At 35.4% G+C, this 15,887-nt stretch overlaps 1 protein-coding gene and 1 long non-coding RNA gene across 2 annotated transcripts; both read left to right on the top strand.

Annotated features, from left to right (window-relative positions):
- Positions 1–694: 694 nt before the first annotated feature.
- On the top strand, positions 695–14,264 carry LOC118763957. Its single transcript, XR_004999726.1, has 3 exons — positions 695–759; positions 10,221–10,225; positions 14,230–14,264. It is a non-coding gene; the product is annotated as an uncharacterized LOC118763957 (long non-coding RNA).
- On the top strand, positions 3,670–8,310 carry LOC115218624 (endoplasmic reticulum chaperone BiP). Its single transcript, XM_029788535.2, has 7 exons — positions 3,670–3,941; positions 5,017–5,162; positions 5,261–5,740; positions 5,836–5,990; positions 6,123–6,358; positions 6,475–6,624; positions 7,006–8,310. Exons 2-7 carry the CDS (start codon positions 5,020–5,022, stop codon positions 7,813–7,815), a joined length of 1,974 nt encoding a protein of 657 aa, XP_029644395.1. The 5' UTR covers positions 3,670–3,941; positions 5,017–5,019; the 3' UTR covers positions 7,816–8,310.
- Positions 14,265–15,887: the final 1,623 nt, after the last annotated feature.

Genomic DNA, 15,887 nt, shown 5'->3' with positions numbered 1-15,887 from the left:
GGATAACGAACTCCTTCCAGAAGGACTCCTTCAGAATTATGTTGAAACCTTTAAGTTCGGAACGGACCAGGTGCTTCGATGAAGCGAGGAGCCTGGCCGGGCGGAAAAATTGAAGAGGTGTATTACCTCAAAAAGAGACTAAAAATGTAAAAAGTGAGAGGATTATTACCTCGTTTGTGTTTTATTTTTAATTTTGAACTGTGTAAGAGGTTTATTGCCTCATTGTTTTAAAAAAAAAAAGAAAAAAAGAACAATGTGTTAGAGAAGCGAAAGTCGGCGGGCGCTTTTCGTCTTCTCCTATCCTTATCATCCTTATATCATCATCATTCATCCCATTAATGTCTCTGTCTAGCCCTCAAGCTTCTCTCTGTGTGCTGCCCTTGTGGCAAATTTAATGAAATAAAGAAGCTTGCTTCCTCACCATATGGTTCCTGGTTTGGTCCCACTGCATGGTTCTTCAGCAAGTGTTTTCAACTATAGGTGTGAAACCAATGATCACCTTCTGACTGGTCATCACAACAAACATCCTAGAAAATGTGCCGGAGGCACATAAAAAGCACCCACTACACTCTCAGGGGACATCCAGCTGTAGAAACATTACCAGATCAGACCTGGTGCAGCCACAAGGCTCTGCAGACCTCAGTTAATCCATCCAACCCATACCAGCTTGGAGAACAGATGATGATGATGATATATATATAATACTGCTCTAATATTTTAGAGTGGGCTTCTTTTTCAGATCTATGAACTACTGACGATGTGTGTGTGTGTGTGTGTGTGTGCATATGTGGGTGTGTCTTTGTGTTTGTTCCCCACAACTGGTGTTGGTTTGTTTACATCCCCGCAAAACAGGGAACCGATAGAATAAGCACCAGACTTAAAAAAGTAAGTACTGGGGCTCAGAATGGCCACAGTCTCGTAACTGAAACAAGTAAAAAAAAAATATCTACATACATATATACACGCATACATTTATACATGTATGTATAAATATATATATGTGTATACATATACACATAAATATATATATACATATAGGAGCCGGGGTATGGCTGTGTGGTAAGTAGCTTGCTTACCAACCACAAGGTTCCGGGTCCAGTCCTTGAGAGTGGATTTGGCAGACGGAAACTGAGAGAAGCCCGTCGTATATATATATGTGTTTGTCCTCCCATCATCGCTTGACAACCGATGTTGGTGTGTTTACGTCCCCGTAACTTAACGGTTCGGCAAAAGTGTCCGATAGAATAAGTACTAGGCTTACAAAGAATAAATCCTGGGGTCGATTTGTTCGACTAAAGGTGGTGCTCCAGCATGGCCGCAGTCAAATGACCGAAACAAATCAAAGAATATACATGTATACATATACATTAATACATGTATATATTTATATATAAAAAATACAAAAATGGGACAAGAACGCAAAACATCCAGACAGTTAGGTGATACAAAAAAAGGGACAACAAAACATCCAGACAGACGATACAAGGAAAACAAGGACGGGTCATTCGGAGTTTTCTTTCCTCAGTCGAGTTCCAGATTATCTTTGCAATTTCAGCTGGTTATACATACATACACACGATCATTTAACGTCTGTTCCGCATGAAGGCATTGGTTGGACCATACGTGTATGTGTGTATAAGATCTATATATATATATAATATATATATATATATATATATATATAATATATATATATATATATTATATATATATATATATATATATATTATATATATATATATACTTAATATATATACACAGTCATACACACGCACACATGTACGTGTTATATATATATATATGTAATGATGTTTGTATGTATTTGTATGCATGTATGCGTAGCCACACATGAAATTATTTTGTATGCCGGCATCCACATGGACAGTTCGAAGATGAAAGTAACATTCTGTTCTCTTTTCTAACAAAAATTTTGTCGATTTATAGAGAATATAAAAGTTGTGAGCTACACAAGGCCTCTAATCATAGTCTGTAAATAAATATCAGAAGCGCCTAGTATGCTAAAGTTCGTATATCCACAGTTTAGTACCCCACTCAGCTCGATTTCCTCATAACTCTCAGAAAGAAAATTTAACAAGGAAATTTCAGTTTCGTATCATTTCTCTCGACTTTTGTTACTTCAATATTCTTTTCAAAATGTATTTATTTAAATGATATTTTACAGAAACACACTTTCGAGAAAGTTGATTACGTGATGCCGCAAAAAATGCCAAAGTTGCGGTAATTGATGATAAGGAAGGATGCGAGGAAAATATATCCGAAATTCTTCCAAAATAAAAATAAAATTGTTTTTCTAACTTTTATCAATATAATCGTAATCTTAGTCCTTGAAGATGTATCTCTGCTAAATTTTATTTACAAATATGCATTCTGAAGAATTGCAAGGAACCAGTCAAGGGTGGGGCACCAAACTGGTTTTATACCATAAAGTTTTGTCACGAAAATTGAATGAAAAGAAAACGATAAGTTCGTGTTTACTATATTACTCGGAGGAAAAGGTGGGGGAAAAATGTTGCCTGTATTTTTTCTGGAGCCGTCGATGTTAATGTGGAGAGGAAAAAATCCCGACCTATGACATCCTCAGAATAAGAAACCCGGTTCAAATGTTTGCAATAGAGTGGCGTTAAACCGGATACATTTGAACCCAGGAAGATGAAAAAGTTTTATTCGATGCGCTCCCCCTCTGTTTCCATCTGCCAAATTTCGCTAACATATGAATTAATTTGTTGTGGTACATGACATTTGATTAAGATGCTATTGGATCGAACTCGCAATTACGTGATTGCGAAATCAACTTCTTAACCACGAGGTCGTTTTGGAAAATAAACAAGAACGTTGACAGCAAATATCTTTACTTACCTCTATTCTTATTTAAGAATTAACATTCGTTATTGAACAAATGATAGTTAGGGAGAACGTGATCTCTATTCTTCTTCAAAGTATGAAAGTTTCAAGAAATATGGTTAACTTTCGGTAGTTTCTTTTCGTGTTAACGAGATCATTTCCTCTTCTATTTACAAGTTTTTTGTTTTTTTTCTTTTAAATTTATTCTTTTCAAAATGAAACAAATGAATGATCTTCGCCAGGAATATTTGTTTTTCCTTTCCAATAATTTCTATTGGTATCATATCGATCAAGCTGGATTCAAAAAATACTTTTCCAGTCAATTTTCTTACCAGTAAAGCAATTTGACATTTCGTCGCAAGACTGTGATCATATGTTTCAACGCTTTTCTTTAATGAATGACATTTATCAAAACAATTAACTAAACAAAAAAAGTTTTACGTTTTTTTCCCCTATTTTTATCCCATCCAAAGTATCAATTACCATGACTCATTGCAATTGGCTACGTAGCATTAAGGTAAACCTAAACTGACGTAACATATTTCCTAATTTCGATCATCAACAGTTATTTACATCAATTTATAATAACTGCTTAATTATGAGTTCGATATGATTTTCTTATTGAACACAGTTTGCTGATTGTCATCAATGAAGGGAATTCCAATTGGTGACGAAAAACGGGAAGATACGTGTAGCTCAGTGGAGCAAACACGAAATGGAACAATCAACCAATGGGAAGACGCCAAGAATCTTAGAATGGACCAATCACAATTCAACACGACATCTAATGTGAATCTTCATAAAGCTAGACGCTTCTAGACTCAATCATTCTTGTTTCTCTCACACAGTAAAGTCAACACTAGAAACCATTCTGAGCGAATTTGTCAGTGTTTTATGAAAATTTCAACGATTTTCTGCTTGAAATATAATTCTTTATTTACGAAAAAAATACAATAAGTAATAATAATATACAGAGCTTAGAAGCCACCGGATTTATTGTCACTGTTCGGAGTTATTTCTCGTATTCATTCATCAGAAAGATTTTAAAGAAATATATTCCAGTCTGAGCACAAAGATCTGTAAGTATAATGATTTGTTGCGATTATTATGATGTCAAAATTGTTACTTTTCGTTCTATGTTATAATCTTCAAAAATGGGGAAAAAAGCCCAAATATTCTCGACATTTAATGATCAACGAGGTCTTTGGTGATGCTATGTCGATACCGGTCTCTTCTTTTTCTCTACGGCCTTCTGTCAAACTTTCGATTTTGTAATGTTTGGCATTTGGAAATAATTTTTATAAAATTGTAATTAATTCATATCTTGTCTGCCTCTTAGATAGTCTTTCTAACTTTACTGAAACCGAAAATGCATTAAGGTTATTGGCACAAATATGGGATTTTAAGTAAACTACTTAAGTAGGTTACAATTAAAATACTTCCCAACTTTATATCTACAGAACTCATTCAATCGCCTTATTCTGTTAAGTTTTTGTTTTTTAACATATATTTATAAAATATATAAAACCTATTTGTAATGGTTTTTCAAATATTTCCCCACCTTTGTCATATAAAATCATAATAGACATAGTGCTGATGCTGCTCTACTTTTAAATACCTTCATGGTACAGTGTGCCCACATTTAATTTTTTTAAAGGGTACAATTCGGCAACTTTATTTTTCGGTTTTGAAATTCTCTACGCTTTCAAGGCTTGGAATTTTAGTCAAATGCTTCGATATTTCTCATGAAATTCGATCGCAGGACCTTTTAATTGGTTAATTTCGGTTTCGACACTTTTTCAATCAGAAATTGCCACGTTGATATAACGGTAAAAAAAAAAAAAACCTTTTATTTTAACCAAATAAATTCCCTCGCTAGAATCGAAAGTTCTGCTAAACCAATCTAATGACAATATATAAAAATTCTCGAGGTTTTTTTTTTTCTCCTTTAAAAAATATGTCGCAAACGGTTTTGGTGTTTGACACTTCAGAGCCACTTACCACTAACGATGATTTTAGCTTAAAGAGATCAGTTAATTTACTTCAAATTTGTTGCCTATTTCAGTTCCGTTAACTTGCAATGTTCAAAGATTCTTTTTTAATGGGGCGTTTACTTTTAACTGATGTTCCGTGTTTCAATTCTATTTTATACAGAACATGAAAAGTATATTACCCGTACTACTGGTTGTAGTTACCATAACTACATCAGTAATAGCTGCCACCAAGAAGGAAGACGACAGCAAGAAGAAAGAGTCTGTGGGTACGGTGATTGGTATCGACTTGGGAACAACTTACTCTTGGTAAGCTTGGCTTAGCACCACATATTTAACATTTTGTGTATATTGGTTTTAATTTTGGTGTGGTGACTGTACTTAACTGTTGTGCATTGCTATTTCAGTGTCGGCGTTTTCAAGAATGGACGTGTGGAAATAATTGCAAATGATCAGGGAAATCGTATTACTCCATCATATGTGGCTTTCACCGGTGAGGGTGAACGTCTTATCGGAGATGCAGCCAAAAATCAGTTGACCAGCAACCCAGAAAACACAATCTTTGATGTCAAGAGATTAATTGGTCGTACTTGGGACGATAAATCTGTGCAGCATGATATCAAATTCTACCCTTTTAAAGTTATCAACAAGAACAACAAACCCCATGTCCAAGCCAAAGTTAGTGGTGAAATGAAAACTTTTGCTCCAGAAGAAATTTCTGCCATGGTTCTTGGTAAGATGAGGGAAATTGCTGAAGCTTACTTGGGTAAAGAAATTAAAAATGCTGTGGTTACTGTACCTGCTTATTTCAATGATGCCCAGAGACAAGCTACCAAAGATGCTGGAACAATTGCAGGCCTCAATGTAATGAGAATCATTAATGAACCGTAAGTATCAAATCTGTTGACCTTTTGAATATTTTGGACTCTATTTATTTTTATAATTCTTTTTAAATATTTGGCTTTCTTTGTTTTTTCTCTAGAACTGCTGCTGCAATTGCATATGGTCTTGATAAGAGAGAAGGAGAGAAGAATATTCTTGTTTTTGATCTTGGTGGTGGTACTTTCGATGTCTCACTTTTAACTATTGATAATGGTGTATTTGAAGTAATGGCTACCAATGGTGACACCCATCTTGGTAAGTCTTAAAGATCCTTGACCATTAAATTCATGAACATTCAATCATTGTCTTTAATAATCACTGCAACATTTTCGCTAGTATGTTTCTGGTTTCCAGTTCTTAATTTTTAAAACTGTTTTTATGTTTCAGGTGGTGAAGATTTTGATCAGAGAGTTATGGAACATTTCATCAAACTATATAAGAAAAAGAAGGGCAAGGATCTCCGTAAAGATAACCGTGCAGTTCAGAAACTTAGACGTGAGGTTGAAAAGGCTAAACGTCTGTTGTCCACTCAGCATCAAGCCAGACTCGAAATTGAAGCTCTTTTTGATGGAGAAGACTTTTCTGAATCTATAACTCGGGCTAAATTTGAGGATTTGAATATTGTAAGTTGTCATTGATTTTGATTTTTTTCTTTTTTTATTTTATTAGTATTTTAAGTTGTATTAAAGCAAACTGTGCATACATTTACATGTATTTGATGTTTAACTGTCTCGTTTAGGATTTATTCCGCTCTACAATGAAACCAGTACAAAAAGTTTTGGAGGATTCGAGTCTTGGCAAGAAAGACATTGATGAAATTGTGCTTGTCGGTGGTTCTACTAGAATTCCTAAAATCCAACATTTGGTCAAAGATTTCTTTAATGGCAAAGTAAGTTTGAGATTTTTGTGATGCTTTTAATAATACAATCTGTTAGGGAAAAAGAATGCTGTTTGTTAGGGAAAAAGAATGCTGTTGAGTTTGCATCCCTATGTCAGAAGTACATATATGTTACAGCAAGTGAAATATTAACCATTACTTAACTATTTCTTTGACTAAGAAGCACCCAAAATACAAGTTAGCATTTGTCTAAACTAATATTCAGGTATATTAATTTATACATTTACCTTTGGCAAGTACTTAATATTTGCTGGGAGTTGGAGATTAATGATTATAATTGTATTAGTAATGTAAGTTTTTAAATATATTTATATATTTACTTCCCTTTATACGGGAACTTAGTAATTTTTTTTTAATATTTCCCTTATACAGGAACCTAACCGTGGTATCAACCCTGATGAAGCTGTCGCATATGGTGCTGCTGTCCAAGCTGGAGTCTTGAGTGGTGAAGAAGATACTGGTGACCTTGTCTTGTTGGATGTTAACCCCTTAACTATGGGTATTGAAACTGTTGGAGGAGTCATGACCAAACTTATCCTTCGTAATACTGTTATACCTACCAAGAAATCTCAAATTTTCTCTACTGCTTCTGATAATCAACCAACTGTAACCATTCAAGTTTTTGAAGGTGAACGTCCCATGACCAAAGACAACCACTTATTAGGAAAATTTGATTTAACTGGCATCCCCTCTGCTCCACGTGGTGTCCCTCAGATTGAAGTAACCTTTGAAATCGACGTTAATGGTATCCTAAAAGTCACAGCTGAAGATAAAGGAACTGGTAACAAAAATAACATTGTCATCCAGAATGATCAAAACAGACTTACACCTGAAGAAATTGAGAACATGGTTGCTGATGCTGAGAAATATGCTGATGAAGACAAAAAGACCAAAGAACGGGTTGAGTCCAGGAATGAATTGGAAGGTCTTGCTTATTCTTTGAAAAACCAGCTTGGCGACAAGTTTGGTAGCTCACTTAGTCCAGAAGACAAAGAAACTATGGAAAAAGCTGTTGAAGATACAATTAAATGGTTAGAAGCCAATCAAAATGCTGAATCAGATGAATTCAAAGCCAAAAGAAAGGAATTAGAAGATATTGTTCAACCAATTAGGGCTAAATATCAAGGACAGGGTTCAGAACCTCCTAAAGGGGGAGACACAGAAGACAAGGATGAATTATAAAAAAGAAATGTTTTAGGACTTACAAGGAACATTTAACAAATTGTCTTGAATTCAGAAATTCCATCATTGTCTGAATGCTTTTTATATTTACATTCAAGACTTGATCTTCTCGTCTCAGAATGGGTATGGGAGGATTCTACTGCTGCTTGTTTTTTCATCTCCGAGACTTATGTGATTGAGACTTGTATATATTTAAATAATTTCCATTTGTTGTTGTCTTTCATGTACACATTTTTTGTTTTGTTTTCTTTTGTTTTGTTTATGTACTTATTTTGACCTTTTGTCTGGCTACACATTGAATATCTCAATCACAATTCCACTAATTTGTTTTTATTTCCTCTGTTATTACTGGTCTGTATCAGACACAGTGAAGGACATAATTAAAATTAAAACTGCAGCAGTCCAGATGAATGAATGAACAGTGTGTCAGCCAGATAAAGATCATGTCTGTAGAAAAAAAAATAAATATTAAAAAAAATAATTTGTAAAAAAAAATTCAAATTGTTGTTTTACATCTTTCATGTTTTTGAGTATTGAAATTGTCATTTGAACACAGCACAATTTTTGATTCTGCACCAATAGCACTTTGACATCAATCAGGCATTCCACTTTAATCAGTTTCACCCTGTAGCATTTACACCAACAAGATCTGGCTTCTCACACCTACCCTACAGTGTCATTCTAAAATAAACAATCACATCAAGATCTCAAAGCTAATGCATGATTAATTCAAAAGTTCAAAACAAATGTTAAGCATTTCCTTTTGACAGTAATCTGAATGCTGAATGGTTCACTTTTGATATTGCTGATTTCACTGAAGTTACTTCTGATAACCCATCATGTTTGGCACCAGTGTTGATTCTGTCAGAACACAAAAATCCATGATCACATGCATATGGCATATGTTTTTCAATTTCAAATACTCTATTAGAAGTGGTGGTTATGTCTGGTTTTGTCTATAAGCTCCCATTCCAGATGGGTTTGTTACACACAAAATTCCATGATCTCTTGCATATGGCATTTGTATGGTTCTTTAATTTCAAATACTCTGTATTTTATTTATCAGAAGTGGTTATGGCTGGTGTATTTTCTTGATAATTTATCAAGTGTTTATGGCTGGCTTTGTCTATAAGCACCCTTTTCCAGATGGGTTTCATTACATGATCCAAGAGAAATGCTTCCTCCATTAAATCTCTTGTGCAAACACATAAAAGCCTAAACTATTTTCGTGCTGTATTATCTTTGGTACTTTGTGTATATGGAAATTTAAAACTCCATTGTAAACATTTCTAAGACGATTTTCCTGTCAAAATTGTCAACTTCACCTGTTAACTTCAGCCTAAACTGAACATTGACAATCCTAAGACCGTTTGTTATGTTCAGTTATATTTTTAAAAGTTTCCATATTCAATTTACTATATGATTTGTTAATTAATGTTGATAATTGCACCAACACAATGTGCTCTGGGTTACAGAAAGTCGATTCTGGTTAAGATCGCGCTTTTCTTCGTAATAACTTTTAAGTGGTTTATTAGCTTCACAAGACCTGACATACGTATTGATCATCAGTTTTATATAAATGGGATTGAAAAATATCGTTTTAATATCTGAAATAAAATGCTTGTATCTTTATTTTTCTCTTGGATTCGTCTTCTCTATACGGAATGTTGTGAAAATGTTCGAAAGAATCTGATTTTAATTAGCAAATTGTGGAATTCGTAACAATGAAATACATTTTACCTTGAGTCCACCTTCTTTAAAACGGACTTCATAATTTAATTTAAAACGGACTTCATAATTTAAATTAGAGCAATATTAATTTTAGTCAATGTCGGATCGAAGAAATATGTAAATAGTATAGTTAAACTTGAAATTGATAATGAAGTATCCTTTTTTTTTTTTTTTTTTTTTTTTTTAATGAAATGGTACGGATAAATGTTTTCGAATGAGTAATAACGGACACCGTACCGGGGATGGATAATATACAGGTGTGTGTATGCACACAAATATATGTGCGTATATATATATATATATATGGGGGAGGGGGGAATATTATACAGGTGTGTATGCACACACACATATATATATATGCACGTGCGTATATATATATATGGGGGAGGGGGGAATATTGTACAGGTGTGTATGCACAAATATATATATATATATGCACGTGCGTATATATTATATATGTATATATAGCTAAATGCAATAGAAATGCAAATTTTTCACATTGTAGTTCAGAGGATTTTATTATAAAGGAAAGTGCGTGGGAAAGATTTTAAATAAGCTAGTTGTTTATTGACATTTCGACATATTAAGCTATTTTCACCCGGTTATAATTTACAACTCGTATTCAACCGGTTATTTGCAACTCTATTATCTGTTATCAGCCGGTGATGGCTTAGTTTATGTGTAAACAATAAGTTATATTTCGTTTTATTTATTTAAATACGTTTCCAGCAAATTTTGTTCTAAATGAATATATTGCAGTGGTAAATACAAGATATTTTGTTATTGTCAGCCGACGTTGTGTAATTACATGAGGCTTAAGATTAAGCATGGCGGATAGTAAGAAGGTGGCGGACATTGAAAATGGACAAAACGTTTAGTTTTTCTTTTGAAGAAATGCTTTGAAATATACTATTTGCGTTAAATATTATTTAACCCCAAATTAACTTAAATTGATATTTAGATTTAGTTATTTTAGTAAGGGATTGATGGACTTTTTTTAAATTTTCATTCCCGGCTTCATTCTATATCCCTCACGTATGTCCATATTGCCAAGCACGATTATTGAATAACTATAAAACTTCATTTTATGAATGTCTTTATTATACTCTAACCTTTTTACAGTAGATTTACTAAGTTGAAACTTACTGTAATCACACGTCGACATATTTGAATATACCGGTATATTTTCATTTGAATTACTCTCTATTGGTAATTAAAATAACATTTTGAGTGGGGAAAAAAAATTAACCCTTATATACTGCTTAGTCAAATAGGGTTAACAGGTTCGAGGAGGGACTTCAATTATTTATATCGATTAAGTCCCCTTAAAGGCAAAGTTGAATTAAGCGGGATTAGAACTCGGTTCGCAACCAAATGCAATAAATTCGCCGACTCCTTGCTGATTTTGGTTTCCATGGAAGAGACTCTTCATACGTTTCCATGGAAGAGACTCTTCATACTGTCACTCGTCTTGCCGGTTAATTGTAACTAAATTCTCTCACCACATGGCATCTTGTCTTTTAGAATGGGCATGTCTATTGGAACTGACCTTGGGCTAAACAAGTTGATTTTAATAGCTTTCGCTCATACCTATAAAAATCTTATTGCAATACATCTTGTTTACATCGATACGATGTGAAATGTTTAAAACCAGAAACCGAAATTTGTTATTCGGTGGTTTGGTCTTCACTTAACGTAGAATATCGGGTATTAATTTCGTTTGGCGACTGCGGAAGAATTTGCTTTTCCGTCGCCGTTCTACGGTCAGTCTACTTAGGAGATTATTTGATATTCATCCCCGTTTTTAAGCCCAGATTTTCTCTTAAAACGATCTTCACCTATTTTTTTTATATATTTTATCTCAATTTCTCTTTTTTGTTTTTGTTTAGTGGGTTTGTGGTTTACAGATGTAAATTTTTTCTCTGCATAGGCGTAAGCATGGCTGTGTGGTTAAGAAGCACGCTTTACAACTACGTGGTTTTGAGTTCAATTGCAACGCAGCACCTTTCGCAAGTCTTTTTTTTTTTTTTTTTTTTTAAGCCTTGTTTTGGCAGAGTTTTTATGGCTGGATGCCCTTCCTACCACCAGCCATTTTGCAGAGTGGCCTGAGTTCTTTTTATATGGCACCAGCACAGGCGAGGTCAGTTTTGGCATGGGTGTTACAGCTGGATGCCTTTCCAAATGCCAACCACTTAGGTGTGGACTGGCTGCTTTTTACTTGTTGACCCTGCAGCAACACCAGTAGCCTGTAAGACAAGGAATTCTGAGAGGGGAGGGGGCATTGAAGGAAGTTATCTTGTGTCAGATGATGAAAGATCAGAGAGGCAGATATAGGTATCGTGGTACATCATTCTCTAACCAGAGAGATAGGTACAATAAAGAGGACAAACAGTTGTGCTGGTGTAAAGGAGATATTTGGTTACAAAGCAAGAGGAGAGAGTGATCAAGAATGAGGGCAGAAATGGGTGTGCTACAGTAGATACTCGACCAGAGGGAAATAGCAAAATTGGATGTGAGAGATGAAGTGCCAGGGTATACTCACAAGGATCAGAGCATAGATGGGATGGCAGAGTAAGGAAGAGAGATAAATGGTGGCAATTGCCAGGGCATGCCCTCAAGGTACAGAGATCATAATGAGTGTGTTTGTATTTGTACCCTACCATTGCTTCACAATGATTGTTAGTATGTTTATATTAATATAACTTAGCAGTTTGGCAGAAGAGACTAGTAGAGTAAGAACCGGGGTTGAAAATAAGTACTGGAATCAATTTGTTTTACTAAACCTTTCAAGGCCATGCCCAAGAATAGTCACAGTCCAAAGACTGAAACAAGATAGTAAAATATATATTTCATATAGTCTTATATCATCATTCTTTAGCATCTGTTGACCAGGGCTGGAAGGCTGCACCAGACTCCAGTCTGATTTGGCATGGTTTCATGCCAACCACTCTGAGGGTGTAATGGGTACTTTTACATGCCACTGACATGGGTGCCATTTGTGACACCAGTATCTGCCATGACTTTGATTTTACTTGGTTTGATGGAGTATAAGTATCTTCATAAGCTTTACTTCTTTTTTCTTTTTCATAAAAGATTTTAACTTGCTGCCCAGAATTTCTCATGGCTGTGTTTTTTATCTTTGTTTTGCTTAAGGTAAAATAAGACATGTTTCAATAAAAAAGAAATTAAAACAGAAATTTAAATAATGATGTTTAATGACCTAATTTTCAGCATTTCTTTTGCTTGCTACTCCATTCATAAAATTTCTTTTCTGTAAACTTAAAAAATTTCTTTACTTCTCAAAATGAGTTGGCAATTAGCAATTACTTTTACATAATAAAAGAGAAATAATAATGACTCTTAACCTACTTTTAGCATATATTTGTTTCAGTTACTCACAATTTCATTTAAATAATGTTTTTGTTTACTTTTCAAAATGAGCTGATCATCATCATCATCATTTAATGTCTGCTTTCCATGCTAGCATGGGTTGAATGATTTGACTGAGGGCTGCTGAACCAGATGGCTGCACCAGTCTTCAATTTTGATCTGGCAGATTTTCTACAGCTGGATGCCCTTCCTAACGCCAACCACTCCTAGAGTGTAGTGAGTGCTTTTACGTGCCACCAGCATGAGGGCCAGTCAGGTGGTATTGGCCAGTCCAGCAGCATTGGCAACAACCTCGCCCGAATATTTTTTCCTGTGCCACCGCCACAAGTGCCAGTACATTATACAGGCCTGCCCATCATGATGTGGCTATACATATTAAGTAACGGTAAATAAAATGTTATCTACAACTTCAACCACTGTCCTTATTCCTTGAAGTCCAACCCAACATCACCGTCTTTGATTGCAACATAAACAACCCATTACATTCAGGTAAAGACTCCATTATATTAGGTGACTCCATCTAACTATGTTACACTTGGCTTCCCAATATAAAGCTCCATTAACCATTACATTTGGTGACACCACCATCAAAAGCTGTTACATGTGTACAAGTTGGACCAAAAGTCAAAATTTTAATGAGGAAAAATTTGGAGTCACACTCATTGAAGATGATTTTATATTGAAATTCATTTGTGACTTTTGGTTCAAACTGTATGCAGTGGCACTCTGTCGGTTACGACAACAAGGGTTCCAGTTGATCCGACCAACGGAACAGCCTGCTCGAGAAATTAATGTGTAAGTGGATGAGCACTCCACAGACATGTGTACCCTTAACATAGTTCTCAGGGAGATTCAGTGTAACACAGAGTGTGACAAGGCTGGCCCTTTGAAATACAGGTACAACAGAAACCGGAAGAAACAGTGAGAGAAAGCTGTGGTGAAAGACTACAGCAGGGTTCACCACAACCCCTGCCAGAGCCTCATGGAGCTTTAGGTGTTTTCACTCAATAAACACTCACAATGCTTGGTCTGGGAATCAAAATCATTATCTCACAACCACGAGTCCACTACCCTAACCACTAGGCCATTGCACCTCCACCAACCTCTATGTATATAATGTATGTATTATGCGTAGTGTCGCCTTGACAAGCAAAGAACACAAAAACACTTTAACATCTTGGAAGTAGGTGTTTGGATCAATATGTTGGCTGAAACTTAATACTGTTCATATAATGTAAACAGCTGGCAGAGAAATAAGTGAAATAGGATTCATTAACACTTCCACTGTAACAGATGTATATGTGTGTGTATGTATATATATATATATAGAGAGAGAGAGAGAGAGAGAGTAGTTGGCATAAGGAAAGGCATCCAGTCGTAGAAAACCATGCCAAATTAGACTGGAACTTGGTGCAGCTTTCCAGCGTGCCAGCCCAGTCAAACCATCCAACCCATGCCAGCATGGACAATGAACGTTAAATGATGATTATGTGTGTGTGTATATATATATATTTATGAAAAACGAGCGAAAATGCTACTTTCTTAAAATTAAGTACATTTTAACTTTGCTTTTACATGTTTCGGTTTTTGAAAAACCTTATCAAAAATATGTACTAAAATGGAATATGTAGAGATATATGTATATATATATAACAGAAAGTGTGGTTTTGAGTCGTTTTGACAGCTATTTTTAGCATGCCGGTGCTTCAAGTAGTACCTTTCATTATTAATGTGTATATATATATATATATGTATATATATATATATATATATAGAGAGAGAGAGAGAGAGAGAGTAGTTGGCATAAGGAAAGGCATCCAGTCGTAGAAAACCATGCCAAATTAGACTGGAACTTGGTGCAGCTTTCCAGCGTGCCAGCCCAGTCAAACCATCCAACCCATGCCAGCATGGACAATGAACGTTAAATGATGATTATGTGTGTGTGTATATATATATATTTATGAAAAACGAGCGAAAATGCTACTTTCTTAAAATTAAGTACATTTTAACTTTGCTTTTACATGTTTCGGTTTTTGAAAAACCTTATCAAAAATATGTACTAAAATGGAATATGTAGAGATATATGTATATATATATAACAGAAAGTGTGGTTTTGAGTCGTTTTGACAGCTATTTTTAGCATGCCGGTGCTTCAAGTAGTACCTTTCATTATTAATGTGTATATATATATATATATGTATATATATATATATATGGGCAAAGTTTAGAAAGCTTCTACTCTTACTGGTGACAAAGGGTCTCTCGCTCAGAGTGAAAGATAGATTGTATGATGCATGTGTGCGAACTGACATGCTTCATGGCAGTGAAACATGGGCTGTGACTGTGGAGGACATGTGTAGGCTCGAAAGAAATGAAGCTAGCATGATCTGCTGGATGTGTGATGTCAGTGTGCACACACAACAGAGTGTAAGCACTCTGAGAGAAATGTTGGACATAAGAAGCATCGGAGGTGGCATGCAAGAGAGAGATGAGGATGGATGAGGAGAGATGTGTGAAGAAGTGCCACTCCCAAACAGTTGAAGGAATCCAGGGTAGAGGTAGACACAGGAAGACATGGGATGAGGTGGTCAAACATGACCTTTGAACGTTGGGCCTCACAGAGGCAATGACGAAAGACCGAGACCTCTGGAGATATGCTATGACTGCGAAGACCCAACAAATAAAGTGAGTCCATGGCTGTATCCTGCACCAGCTTCACATAGCAGCCCCAACCCATTCAAAGTATCTTGGATTGCAGGACAGCCAGCTGTGCTAAACTTGGATCGTAGGGTGACCTGCTGTGCTTGAGGAGACCTATTGAGTCGAGTACATCAACATCAAAATATAAATCAAATGGAAATTGTAGCTATGATACCCGTGCCGGTGGCACATAAAAAGCACCATTCGAATATGGGCAATGCCAGTGCCACCTCGACTGGCTTCCATGCCGA

This window comes from Octopus sinensis, linkage group LG1 (genome assembly GCF_006345805.1).
Source record: "Octopus sinensis linkage group LG1, ASM634580v1, whole genome shotgun sequence".
In the NCBI taxonomy this organism is placed as follows: Eukaryota; Metazoa; Mollusca; class Cephalopoda; order Octopoda; family Octopodidae; genus Octopus; species Octopus sinensis.
Note: the sequence above shows the minus strand (reverse complement) of the source record. Positions and strands in the feature narration are given on the sequence as shown.